The 13,404-nt window shown below is 35.1% G+C and overlaps 1 protein-coding gene across 4 annotated transcripts in view; it reads right to left on the bottom strand.

Moving 5' to 3' along the window:
• Positions 1-832: 832 nt before the first annotated feature.
• QSER1 (glutamine and serine rich 1) overlaps positions 833-13,404 on the bottom strand; it is a 77,678-nt gene continuing 65,106 nt past the window's right edge. For all 4 annotated transcript variants that reach the window (XM_032356760.1, XM_032356762.1, XM_032356763.1 and 1 more), the window contains 4 exons: positions 11,770-11,867; positions 7,662-7,814; positions 5,482-5,577; positions 833-4,474 (listed from right to left, as the gene is read on the bottom strand). In XM_032356760.1, coding sequence (XP_032212651.1) covers positions 4,334-4,474; positions 5,482-5,577; positions 7,662-7,814; positions 11,770-11,867 — 488 coding nt within the window. In that variant the 3' untranslated portion in view covers positions 833-4,333. The remainder of the gene's footprint in view (positions 4,475-5,481; positions 5,578-7,661; positions 7,815-11,769; positions 11,868-13,404) is intronic.

Here is a 13,404-nt window from a genome sequence, read left to right as displayed (position 1 = left end):
TTTTTGAAAATGCTTTTATAATCAAAACTAACTGGGGTGCTTGGCCGGCTCAGTTAGTGGAGCATGCAACTCTGGATCTCAGGTTGTGAGTTCGAGCCCCATGCTGGGGTGTAGGGATTACGTTATTTATTTATTAAAAAAAAAAGATTTTATTAATTTGAGAGAGAGAGAAAGCAAGAGCAGGGGGAGAGGCAGAGAAAGAGGGAGGAGACTCCCTGCCAAGCAGAGAGCCCGATGTGGGGCTTGATCCCAGGACCCCGGGATCATGACCTGAGCCCAAGGCAGATGTTTAATTTACTGAGCCACCCAGGTGCCCTTAGAGATTACTTAAAAAAACTAATCAAAGCACAGCAAATATGCTGAATATATATTTACCTGAAATAAAGTTTTTAAATATCATATGAAGATAAAAGCAGGATCTTATTATTCTGAAAATTAAGGAGTCAGGATACACTGTTTTTTATCTACTCAATAGCTTTTTTTTTTTTTAAGATTTTATTTATTTGACAGAGAGAGAGAAATCACAAGTGGCAGGCAGAGAGAGACAGAGGAGGAATCAGGCTCCCCGTGGAGCAGAGAGCCCGACGGGTGGGGCTCGATCCCAGGACCCTGGGATCATGACCTGAGCCGAAGGCAGAGGCTTTAACCCACTGAGCCACCCAGGCGCCCCCTACTCAATAGCTTATATAGACTTGTTCCTAATAACTTTGTTTAGGACTTTATAACACGCTGTGTTGTGTGAAGAATTTATAACGTGATGATGCTTTTGGATAACAGAATACCTCAGTTTTCAGTTCTTAAAAAAAAACAAACAAACCTCAAAACATTCTGATTTTGTTGTTTAAAAAATTGTTTTCATTTTAATGATCTGAGTTAGTAACAAACAAATATACAAAATTGTCTTTCACATTTCCATACATTGTATTATGGACCACTTAAAACTCTGGGATACAAATGCAGGTTTCTTTGTATCCTTAACTTCAATTATTGTCACTTATAAATAAAGGTGATTTTCGAAAACATGCATTTGTGAACATAGATGCCAAAGTTGTACATGTGAGTTAATGCACAACCAATAGTGTACATTGTTCATTTGTGCAGTTAAGTGTCAAATGCAGTTGACACAGGTAGAAGCAGTTATCCTGGGACAGTTTACTCTATTTGAAAAGCATTTTTGAGAAGCAGATGGAACTACAGTTTAAAACAAAAGCTGTATTCTACAAATACAGTAAAAATTCACAATTTGCACATCTGAAGCAACTTTTGGGACCCAAGGCTGATTCAATAACCTTGCTGCTATATTGGTTTTATATGGGTTTATCTCCAAAATCACACATTGGAAAACAGCTGTTTCAACAAAAATAAATATATATATTAAAAGGAAAGTGAGATTAAAAAAAAAAAAGTGAGGAAAGCTCCGAAAAGAGTAATAAGGTATGAGTCACCTGTAATTTTCATTTTTCAGTTTTAGAAATTTAAAGAACTTTAGAAACTTAAAGGTAATCTGAACATTTTCTAAGCTGTTTTCAATTAGGATTTTTCCATCTCACCAATGTTTTCTATTTGATAGTAGAATAGAAAAATGGACGGTTTCTATTGTTGACTTACCATAATTCATAAGTCATGATAAATTTGTGACTTCATTAGAGGATCAAATAAGTCGAAACTGGGTTATCATGAAAATGGGAACAAGGAAGTCCCTTCTATAACTGTTGATCTGAACTAGAAATAAACACCAACACAAAGTTATATTAAATTATTTCCAGGTATTTGTAGGGAGGAAAGTCCAATCTTACATAAAAATGTTTTCCTGGATGGTGGCAATATGTGCTTTACCTCTTTAACTCTATCTACAACCTAAAATTATTTCTAGATAATAAATTTCAAACTCCCTGGCAAGGAATGTGAATACTAATCAGCTAAGTATTTATTCAACTTCATACAAAGAAAGGACTCGTGAATGGACATTATAAGAAGAGTTCCACTTTTTGCTAAGGTCCAAGTTTGATGTCGTTGTCTATAATATATGATCAACTGAGAGAAGATGGTACCAAAGAACTAGGTCTCTTGCAGGCAGTTATCAAAGACTGGCCTCTGATTTTATGAAAACACTTGTTTTACTAAAATGAATACATTGCCAACATTTTGAGGGCAACTGCAGTTGAAAAGGTAATGGATTATTTTCTATAGGAAAGATAAGATCAACTTTAAGGAAATGTTCCTGTTTTCCACGGGCCTTACGAAGGAGACATGGCTAGTGACTTCAAACATGTACTTCAAGTGTTACCTAAATGCACGATGGCTTTTAAAAATGTTTAACCATCAGTGATTCAGGAAAGTAAGCTGGGGGAGTAAAGATATGTACGTATAACACTACATTAGGAGATGTAGTTATCTATTCTGCACCTTGGAAATGAAAGAAACAAATTCTGTCCAGCGTCAGTATCAGAAAGAAATATGGCTGCTTCCTACTCTTCTCCACTTGGCGAAATCAATTTTATGATGCTCTCACTGCTGATACATCTCACTTGAGTTAGGCAAAATGGATCTAGGTTACTTTTGTTTTCCAAAATAAACTGTTTAAACTCTCAGAAACAGAATATTTAACCATTGAAAGAAACTTCTATTATTACCTTGTCTAATGGCAGGTATGAAGATTGTTGGATTAAGGATTATTGCTTTTAAGAAGATAACCATTAGAAATAAATATGTAAGCTTAACTCAAATACTTATTTCCTACCCAATGCTACAATTTCTTATTCTCAAATCAAGTCACATATTATCTTTAATTTTTGCCAGTTTACCAAGGTTTTAAGTATAAGAAGTTGGCCTGTTAACTCAAAATCAAGACAATAGCAATGTCCACATAAGCATGTCTTATTTGGGCAATGAGCAGGAACACTGCTTTCTTGATAGGACTTAAGGCACTAAATGGTGGTAAAATAAACAAAAAGTATGATGATTAACAACTTCTTTAGAATCCTAAAAAAGGAGATCGTTTAAGAAGGACACTAGTAAATCTTTTTTTTCAAACAAATAAGGCATCCTGTTGGCAAACACAAATAAAACAAAAGGTCATGTTGAACCTAATACATTCACTGTCTCAGCTAAACTACTGGAAACACTAGCTATCAAACTAAAGGAAGCTACAACAGCATGTATAAAGGTTGGAAAGGCACCAAAAGGAGAGTTCTACCACTTCCAGTTCTAAGTGTCAGGTAAGCTGTGTTTAACACTGCATGTAGCCTAATTATAAATTTTATTCTTCCAAATGTATAATGGTAGTTAATTTTGATTTTGACAAATCGGTTATTCAAGTACTAGTTTAGTAAGGAATTGATTTCCATGAATTAGAAAATGACTGCAGTGTCTAACACAACTCCACTTATAAAGCTACACTAATTCTAGTACTGAATGCATATTCTGGATAACACTGAAGCAAATCCGTATAAACAAAAATGGTTACCTTAAGATAGAATTCACAATAGAAATTCAATATATAACTAAATAAGATTTACTGAAAATAATGAAAAGTGTAGTACAGATACATCAAACATAATTATAACCACAACATTTTCCTTGTGAAAAATACAACTATTAGTGAAATAAAATGTACAATTGAAAATTTTTCCAAAGGAAAAAACAGTATAAAGGAAAATACTTTTCTTTGAGATAGGGAAAATAGTATGTCATTGTTTTTTTCATTACAATATAATTTGACACAAAAAGCAGTCCTAGAATTGCACCAATTCCACATCCAGTTTCCTGAACATGTTAAGAGTAAAAGGAGTTCGTAAAGCAGAATGCAGTTTCTGAATTTCATATTTTAAATTGAGGATATTCTCATACAAAATGTCACATCACACCAGATCTGTTTACATAATGTACAATACTTTCTGTTTTGTGGCCAGACACGAATATAAACATAGGCATTTGGTGCCACCTCTCTTTCGTTCTGGTGTTTAGTCAGAGTCAGGAAAAAAATAATCAAGTTACTTAAGTGTTATCTCTCTAGCAATAAAGAAAAATTATATTTAGTGCATGCTTCATCATTTGTCAAAAAACATTTCTGAAAATAAAACTCAGTTACCCAATGGTTTACAAAATAGAAAAATCATTCATTAGGATAAAAATGTGGTGGGATTTTAGGTCCATTTCCAAAGGACTGACTTCCTGGGCAGCACCACTGTCCTTGAGCAGAGGTCATCAGTAAGTTCTATGAGCAAAGCAGGTGTGCCTGACATTCACTTATTGGGCGCCCTATCCCCCCTTGGGCCCCCTGCCTCTGCCAGTTCATTAGTGCCATAACACAGACGGAACCTTTGTGGAAATGTTAGGAACATTTCTGCTGTACATGATTTAGAAGTTCTCCGAATTTTTCAAATAGGTCTTCCACCCATTTTACATTTTTCATACAAAGTTGAACAATTTCTTCCTGTCCTAAGTCTTCATTTCTTTTCTGCACAGAAGAAATCTAAAATAAAGAGAATTACCACATTAGCTTATACTTCTCACTTCATTAGCTCTTCATAAGGGTTTATGGTTTCTGTATCTTGAATGAAAAGGATTTTATGACTATACCTACAAATACTGATTAAAAAAAAATTTCATCCATGGAGAATGATTATTTTGCATAAATTTGGGTGAAGTCTAATCCTGTCATTTCTAGCTCCATGAGGGCAAAGAGGAAGGATAGAAAAAAATGGTTCAAACTTTCTGAATTCCTTCCAGTTATGTTAAAAGCTAAGTGACAGATTTTGGGGTCTTGCATTTCAAGGCACTGTAAAAATAGTCATCATATTTTGCACAGCCATCTTTATTTTCTCCTTTGCTAGAGGTTAGATTTATGAACATATTTCCACTGATTATCATCAAATGCTTCAAGTGTAGCCTCAATCCAACTTAACTCTCAGTTAAACAACTGGTAGTGCTGATCAAAAAAGTACAGCCTACAGCTGTTTAAGCTCTGAGGAAATTGATCATTATTTTCCAGCCACAAAATGGTATTGTTGTCATATATAAATCCTGAGCAACTTAAATTATGATACCTAAAACTTACAATTAAATTTTAACTATCATTTCTTCCTGCCAACACACAAAAACCCCTTCCTCTCAGCAATGAGGTGGGACAAGGCCATTCCAGTAATAAGGAAGACGTCAGGATATCAAAGCAGTGACTGAAGTGAATTAAAGCAGGATCATTATGTATTATGACTGAAGAAAATGAAATCAAGTCCCATTTATTATGGCAAAGTAAAGCAAGCAAAACAGCTTAAAAACATTACCATTTACAGCTTCTGTAAGAGCCTCAGATTAGTATGAGCACAACACACAACAGAGACACTCAGGAGAACATTTTTTATAAGACAATACAGACACATGTGTTTAACAGTTCTCTTTGAGACACTAAAAAGTACTACAGCTACAGTCTCCTTAGAGTTCAGAAAAATATTTTTTTTTAAATAAATGAAAAAAAATTACCTCATCTTTACATATCAGATAAACATGATATTTATAATGATGGAGTGAATGATATAAAGAATACAGCTGTATTTTCTCTGGATCGACAGCAAATTCCTATAAAAACAAAAGAGTTTATAGGCATATTTATTTCATAGGCATATTTATTTCATGGAATATTTGAGCTCTGAATACTTTTACAAAAATATTAGACCAGAAGCCTGAATGGAAATTTTAAAAATGAAATGACTGATACTGCTAGATATAGGCTTAAATATGGATAAGAGGCTTATTCAAAATAAGAATTTAAATTGTATTTTAGAATCTTCACTCCTTTTTTCTGAATATAAACACAATATTTCAAAAAATTTAAACACAGAAAAATTTAAGCAGTAGACATACAAGAGAACTTTTAATAAAAGAATCCTATAATCTCTTGCTTCCGAGAAAATAGTTTAAAGCACGTTTCCCCCCGCCATGTATAACATGTATTAATGACACCAATTCTCTAATGGGAAGGAAATCCTACTACACATATTGTTCTGCAACTTTATCTTTAATAACTTGTTTTTAACCTAACTAAAACTTGCATATCTTTCTACTTATTACGTATAACCCCTACCGCTATCAATTATATGAGGGCAGGGAATTTCGGCCACTTTTCACAGTTCTATTCCTAGTACTTAGCGCCATATTTGGCACACAACAGGCACTCAAAATATTTTACTGAAAGAATGAACGAGGCTCTTTTTAAAAAGTACATAGTATTGCATCATCCGGATGGCCCTTTATTTATCCAGTTTCCCACTGGTGAAGCTTAACTGGACTGCTCTTACAATTGCGCAAAGAGCAAAAGCATACGTTTTCATGCATTTGTAAATGTGTTTTTACAGAGGATATTTTTGTTGTGAAATAGATATGCTACTAAACGGATTTCTAAAAAGGCAGTAATTTAGACAATGTTTGAGAATGAGTGAATTCCAATTTCCATAATTTTACAGATATGGAATACTGAATCTTATGAAATATGTTCACATTCACTTATCTGTATGCGTTTGTATCTAATGACCAAAAAAAAAATACAGAAAATATAAGTACAGTCTTCAGGTAATTCCTTGCCTATTCATCTATTTTTAAAATCTGCAAGTAATGGGTGCCTGGGTGGCTCAGGTCATGACCCCAGGGACCTGGGATGGAGTCCTGCATCTGGCTCCCTGCTTTGCAGAGAGCCTGCTTTTCCCTCTGGCCCTCCTCCCACTCATTCTCTCAATCTCTCTCAAATAAAATACATAAAATCTTAAAAAAAAAAAATCTGCAAGCACTAACTACATACAGATACTATGCTGGACAATGGAGAAAAACAAAATAAGACCAAGTCTCTGTTCCTTGAGCTAAAGCTGCTCTTTCCTACCTGAAAAGACTTCACAGTTAATAATAACATAGTAAAGGGGCGCCTGGGTGGCTCAGTGGGTTAAAGCCTCTGCCTTAGGCTCACGTCATGATCCTGGGGTCCCGGGATCAAGCCCCGCATCAGGCTCTCTGCTCAGTAGGAAGCCTGCTTCTCCCTCTTCCCTCTCTCTGCCTGCCTCTCTGCCTACTTGTGATCTCTGTCAAATAAATAAATAAAATCTTAAAAAAAAAAAAGTAACTTCCTTTAAAAAAAAAAAAAGTATTTGCTTGTTGCAATATTTTATATTATTATTTTTAAAATATTTTATTTATTTATTTATTTGACAGAGAGAGAGAGAGAGAGATACAGCAAGAGAAGGAACACAAGCAGGGGGAATGGAAGAGGGAGAAGCAGGCTTCCTGCTGAGCAGGGAAGCCTGAGGCGGGTCTCAATCCCAGGACCCTAGGATGATGACCTGAGCCCGCTTAATGACTGAGTCACCCAGGCGCCCTTTGTTTCAGTATTTTATTTTATTATTTTATATTTTTAAAAGATTTTATTTATTTGACAGACAAAGATCACAAGTAGGCAGAGAGGCAGGTGGGGGGTGGTGGTGGTGGTGGGGGGAAGCAGGCTCCCTGCTGAGCACAGAGCCCATTGTGGAGCTTGATCCCATGACCCTGAGATCATGACCTGAGCAGAAGGCAGAGGCTTTAACCCACTAAGCCACCCAGGTGCCCCTGTTTCAAAATTTTAAGAGGAATTATATTAACTGGAAAAGGTATAATTGTAACAATCCATATACACTTACTTGTGCAGATTTGGTGGTTGTTTTAGAAGTCCTTAGAGTTTTCTTATTGTAAGTTTTGCCGTTCATTTTGATTTTAGAGATAGTAGAACCCCCACTCTTTGCTTTAGAGTCTCGAGTAATTATCGTTAGTTCGGGAAAGCTTTCCAAAGCATTCTTTAAAATAAAGAAAAAATAACTGACATCAGAAGAAAACTAACTAACTTCCTGCTATTCAACTTATTTAAAAAATACAGAAACATATACATACATTCATATATAGTACACACATGTATATAGATGGGGTATGATAAATATACACAATATAGAAATACACATGGGTATTAAACAGAGCCATAAATTCTTTGTAGCTCCTCCATCAAAATGTGGAATCTATTTCCTCATCCCTTGAATCTGGATGAACCTTACCTTAGGACCTGCTCTACGCCAATAGCGCATGGCCCTGTAGGGACTCCTTAACAAGCCAGGGAGTTCTAGAAATGCTCTCTGTGGCTTCCAAGTGGGAGAAAGAGGGACACAAGTTTCTTCAAAGCTCTACCAATTCAACCACTATCAACACCCTGCCTCTTGGCCACACCCTTGGCCACACTTCTTGGCCATAAAGATGCATCTGATCCCAGATGATCGGGATACCTCCCTGATGAGAACAGTGAAAACAAGCTGCATTATAATACTTCTCTGGCTTCACTACCTCTCTGCTTCTTTTGACCTCAGCTGTATAAAAACAATCTAAAACAGACTTTGATGCATTTTCTGGCCACAATGACATGGTAGTTACTCACTGATGACGTAGTGGCCACAAAACCAAACCAATTCTAGGCCACTCTTTAAAAAGTCACTGGCATATTTTGTCCTTATCCATTTGGCAAATCATCTGGACATGAAAAACTGCAAATAATAACTGAATGATATTTGTAGCTAAATTTAACTAGTTTAAGTATTGTTTTAAGGCCACCTGGCTGGCTCAGCTGGGGACAGAGTTTACCCCCAAAAAACAAAACAAAAAAACCCAAAAAACAATGTTATTTTAAAAGATTAAACTGCGTTACTACTGTCATTTAGTACTTTGACACTAAAAGGGCTCAGATGCATCTTTATGGCCAAGAAGTGTGGCCAAGGGTGTGGCCAAGAGGCAGGGTGTTGATAGTGGTTGAATTGGTAGAGCTTTGAAGAAACTTGTGTCCCTCTTTCTCCCACTTGGAAGCCACAGAGAGCATTTCTAGAACTCCCTGGCTTGTTAAGGAGTCCCTACAGGGCCTCACAGAATATTTATTATTCAGAATGAAGTCCCCATTTGATAAGATACACTGTTTTATAAACAGTTACAACCTTTAGGGCCAACTCTCTTCCAGACTATGAGTTCTCAAGCACCTTTTGTGACAAGACACTAAAGATGACTGGAAGCACATGGATTTCAGAGGAAAACAGAACACGATTAACCTCAAAAGGCTTTAGGATTCCTTAAATTACTGAGTTCATGTGTAATGGTGTTATTTCTAAAGAACAGAAAATCTTTTAATCTTTTATAATCTACTATTGTAATATTTTGTTATTTTAAATACTGTGCATGTATCTTGGCTTTGAAATGCAAATTGCTATAAATGAAAAGAATCAAAATTAATAACTGTAATTTCAAAATTAGAAATTGTTTTTTCTTTGAAAAGAAGAATATGAAGACTAATTTTTCAGCTTTTCATCATAAACTATTGCATAAAATTTAAATATCTACTGAATCTATTAAATTCCAAATGGGGCTTTATTTTAATACAAGTTATTAGAGAATCAGTTTAACATTTCTAAATGGTTAGCCAATGCGTGCCTGGCTAGCTAAGTCAGTGGAACATGTGAATTTTGGTCTTGGGGTTGTAAATTTGAGCTCCATGTTGGGTGTAGGGATTACTTAAAAAAAAAAAAATTTTTTTTTTTAAATAAAATGGGTAGCCAAAACTGGCCATTTTTAAAATAGAATAAATTTTTTTTTCCAGTAAATTTTTAGAAAACACACATACAGTAGCATTCTCTTCTCTGCAGAAAATACTGGACTAGAAGTCAGTAGGCCAGATTCTTTGAATTGGGTTTTATACTACCTTTTGACTTTTTTTTCTCTGCAAGTGCATGTCAGTGAAGAATATAGGGCTATTAGTAGTCTGGTGCCATTGAACTTTGATTTTTTTTTTTTTTTAAAAGTAATCTCTATGCCCAATGTGGGATGTGGGGCTCAAACTCACAACCCAAGACCAAGAATCACATGGTCTGTAGATAGAGCCAGCCATAGCACCTCTGGTGTCATTTAATTTTGAACTCAATCTCAGAGCTTTAATTACCACCTAGCTAAAATTTTCACTTTTATGTGGAGTTCAGATAAAATAGGGATGTGAAAAAGGTATACAAATTACCCAAATGAGTTGAAAACTTACAACCACATAAAAACCTGCACACAAATGTTTACGTAGTGGCTTACTGATAACTGCCAAGTTAGGAAGCAACCAGGAAGTCCTTCAGTACATGAATTAACTGTGGTATAGTCAGGCCATGGAAGATTATTCACTGATAAAAAAGAAATGAGCTGTCAAGCCATAAAAAGACATGGTAGAAAAAATTCTTTTTTTAAACAAGTGATCTTTTAGATCTTTATTTTTTATTGTTAGAAGTAAGCTCTATGCCCAACGTGGGGCTTGAACTCACTACCCTGAGATCAAGAAACACATGCTCTACTGATTGAGTCAGCCAGGTGCCCCAGAACCTCAAATCCTTGAGAGCTTGTTTGCAGATTCTAGCAGGGGAGCGCAGCTACTTGTACAGCCTTGATGGAAGAACAGTCCTCTCCTCTATCGGGAAAGGTCTTTGACAAAGTACGCAGCTTTGGGAGGGACACACACGGAGCGGTGACGGAGGAAGGCGCCACTGGCCTAGCTAGCCAGATCAGCCAATCAACCCTGGCGATCAATGGGGTGACAGATGTCACAGCCAGATTGCTGTCACATCCAGAACCTTAAATTCTCATTAGTATATGAAAGAAGCCAATCTGAAAAGGCTACATATAATATGGTTTTCAACTACAGGACATCCTGGAAAAGATAAAACTACAGCGATAGTAAAAAAGATCGGTGGTTGCCAGACGTTAGGTGGGGACGGAAGGAGGGATGAATAGAGCACAGACGATTTTATTTTCAGAGCAGTGAAACTAAAGTAGGGCACTTCAGTAGTCGGTAACGTCATTATACTTTTCTCCAGACCAACAGAATGTATAGCACCATGAGCAAGGCATGCAAACTATGGGCTTGAGGTTAGAAGAATGAGTCAGTGCAGGTTCATCAGTTCTGACAAATGGACCACTCTGGTGGGACATGGTGATAATGGGGGCAGCTGTTCATGTGTGGTAGAGGGGACTCTGTACTTTCTGTTCAGTTTTGCTATGAACCTAAAACTGCTGTAAAAATAGTCTCTTGATAAAAATAAAAAGCTATATAAATGTATTAAAAAAATTCTCCCAAATAGATATAATCAAATGATTCTAAATGTTTTATGTTATACTTTCAGTAAGAAAAGCTAGGAATTTTTTGACTATTAAGTAGCTTCTGTGATAAATTTTCTGTGTTTAGATTAGCTTTTTGTTGTTCTCTATTTCTGATAACACCAAAACCATTTTAGAGTTCCAATATATATCTGCCATTATGTTAAGATCAATTTTTCCTCAGATACTGAGTAAGTCAGGCATATAAGGGAATTTTGATAACTACTGCTAAGGAAAGGCCAATTATAATTATAGATGAAATATGAAAATTTTGAAAGATTTAAAAGAAAAATAACTAAAATTTGGTAGTTTAAGGGAAGTACTTTTGAAAGCATTTGGAAATTATGTAGAATGAATTCTAGATGAATATAAAGCCTAAAAAATGAATTTAAGCAGAGAAAAGCAAATGATTAACACTAAGAAAGGACTTAATAAAATAAAAAGATAAGCAAACCAGACTTGTAATGAATAAAAATCAAACTTTCATTGGGTGAAAAACTGAACAAAGCTGAGAAGAACTTTCATAAATTTCCTGCCTATTACACTTAAGGCTTTGATTGTCAGGGAGTTTGCTAATAAATAATCTGAAGGAAATACCTTGAATGACTGATCCAAATGAAGATTCAGAAGAAGTCTCTTTCGATTATCATTCAGCATGCTGTCTATTTTTTTCATATGAGGCAAAAGCAGCTCATCTAAAACAAGATAAAAGTTTAACAGGATAAATTATCAACACAAAAACTTGCTGAAACATTCAACTTTTCCTCAAAGTTATGACATCAAATTCACTGGTGTATATAAATATCACGTTTAAAATATTGGCCATGTAGCCAACTTGAAAAAATAGGTCTGCAGTAGCCAAGCAAGCAAGAAGCAGCATAGAAGGATGACAGGATCAGAAGCCCTGGGTTTTAACCCTGTCTCTGCCACTAGAACTGACTGATGACAGCTAAGTGACCAGGAAGCACATTGCCTAATTTCTCTAGACCTCATTTATCATCCAAATAATAATATTATAAAATATAGATTTGTCTGACATCATAAAACTTTATAAAATACTACATATGATATTCTTTTTATATTTTATTTTATAAAATATTTATATTTTATATTATATTTTGTTTGACACAGAGAGAGCAAGCTTGAGTGCATAAGCAGGGGGAGCAGCAGAGGGAGAGAGAGAAGCAAGCTCTCCACTGAGCAGGGAGCCCAATGAGGGGCTCAATCCCAGGACCCTGGGATCATGGCCTGAGCTGAAGGAAGACACTTAACCACCTGAGCCAGGCAGGCACACCCCAAGTATGAAATTCTTAATTTAATTTCAGTTTGGGCCAAAGAAAAAGTACAGGAAGAAAAATGATCAAAATCCAGTTTCAAAAACACAAGAGCCAAATAGTTATTTCAGAAAAGGGGAGAATAAAAGTATGATAAAGATTCCTAACTAAAACTTTTCACTTTCTTTTTCTAAAGAAACTTTAGAAAAACTTTAAGCTCCTTTAAGAAAAGCATTTTCATCAGACTATTACTTTTGGTGCTGTATTAAATATTTTAGGTTACTTGATTATTTCTTAAATTGATCAGCATAATAATATACTTTATAACACTAATCACCTTTAATAACTTTTCCGAAAATATTCTAAAAATATAACCCTCAGAATCTGGTTACTAATTTTGTAGCTGAATGAAATGATTCTTTGTATTTGGAATACAAACACAAGCACAAAAAGAACACTTTTAATTGAAGAACAAGTCCTTAGTGAGGAATGAGTTCTAAGATCACTATACCACACCTTGATAGTTACATCTTTCTAGTAGTGATTAAACCTTTTCAAAAACTGTAAGAATTTACATTTCACACAAAAAAGTTTTAAACATTTATGGCTTACTTTAAAAATAGAACAATTAATGTCTTTCCTCCTTACAGCAAATGGAGAAAAAAAACAAACAATGATAAGCAATAGAAAAAAAAATCACTTAAAATACAACTACTCCAGAATCAACAGTACTAAGTAAGAGATGTATATTCTATGATGCAAGGAGTTTTGATTGAGTGAAAAAAACATTTAATGGCAAAAATGCCAACATGGGGAATTAAGTATTGGGTTTTAATTGTGATTATTCTACCATTAACTTGTTCTATAACTCTATGAAATATATTTAATCTCTTTGAACCTTAGTCTACAAAGTAAATGTTTTAGACTAGGTAATCTCTAATATTTCTTCTAGTTCTAC

Source organism: Mustela erminea, chromosome 9, assembly GCF_009829155.1.
Source record: "Mustela erminea isolate mMusErm1 chromosome 9, mMusErm1.Pri, whole genome shotgun sequence".
In the NCBI taxonomy this organism is placed as follows: domain Eukaryota; kingdom Metazoa; phylum Chordata; class Mammalia; order Carnivora; family Mustelidae; genus Mustela; species Mustela erminea.
Note: the sequence above shows the minus strand (reverse complement) of the source record. Positions and strands in the feature narration are given on the sequence as shown.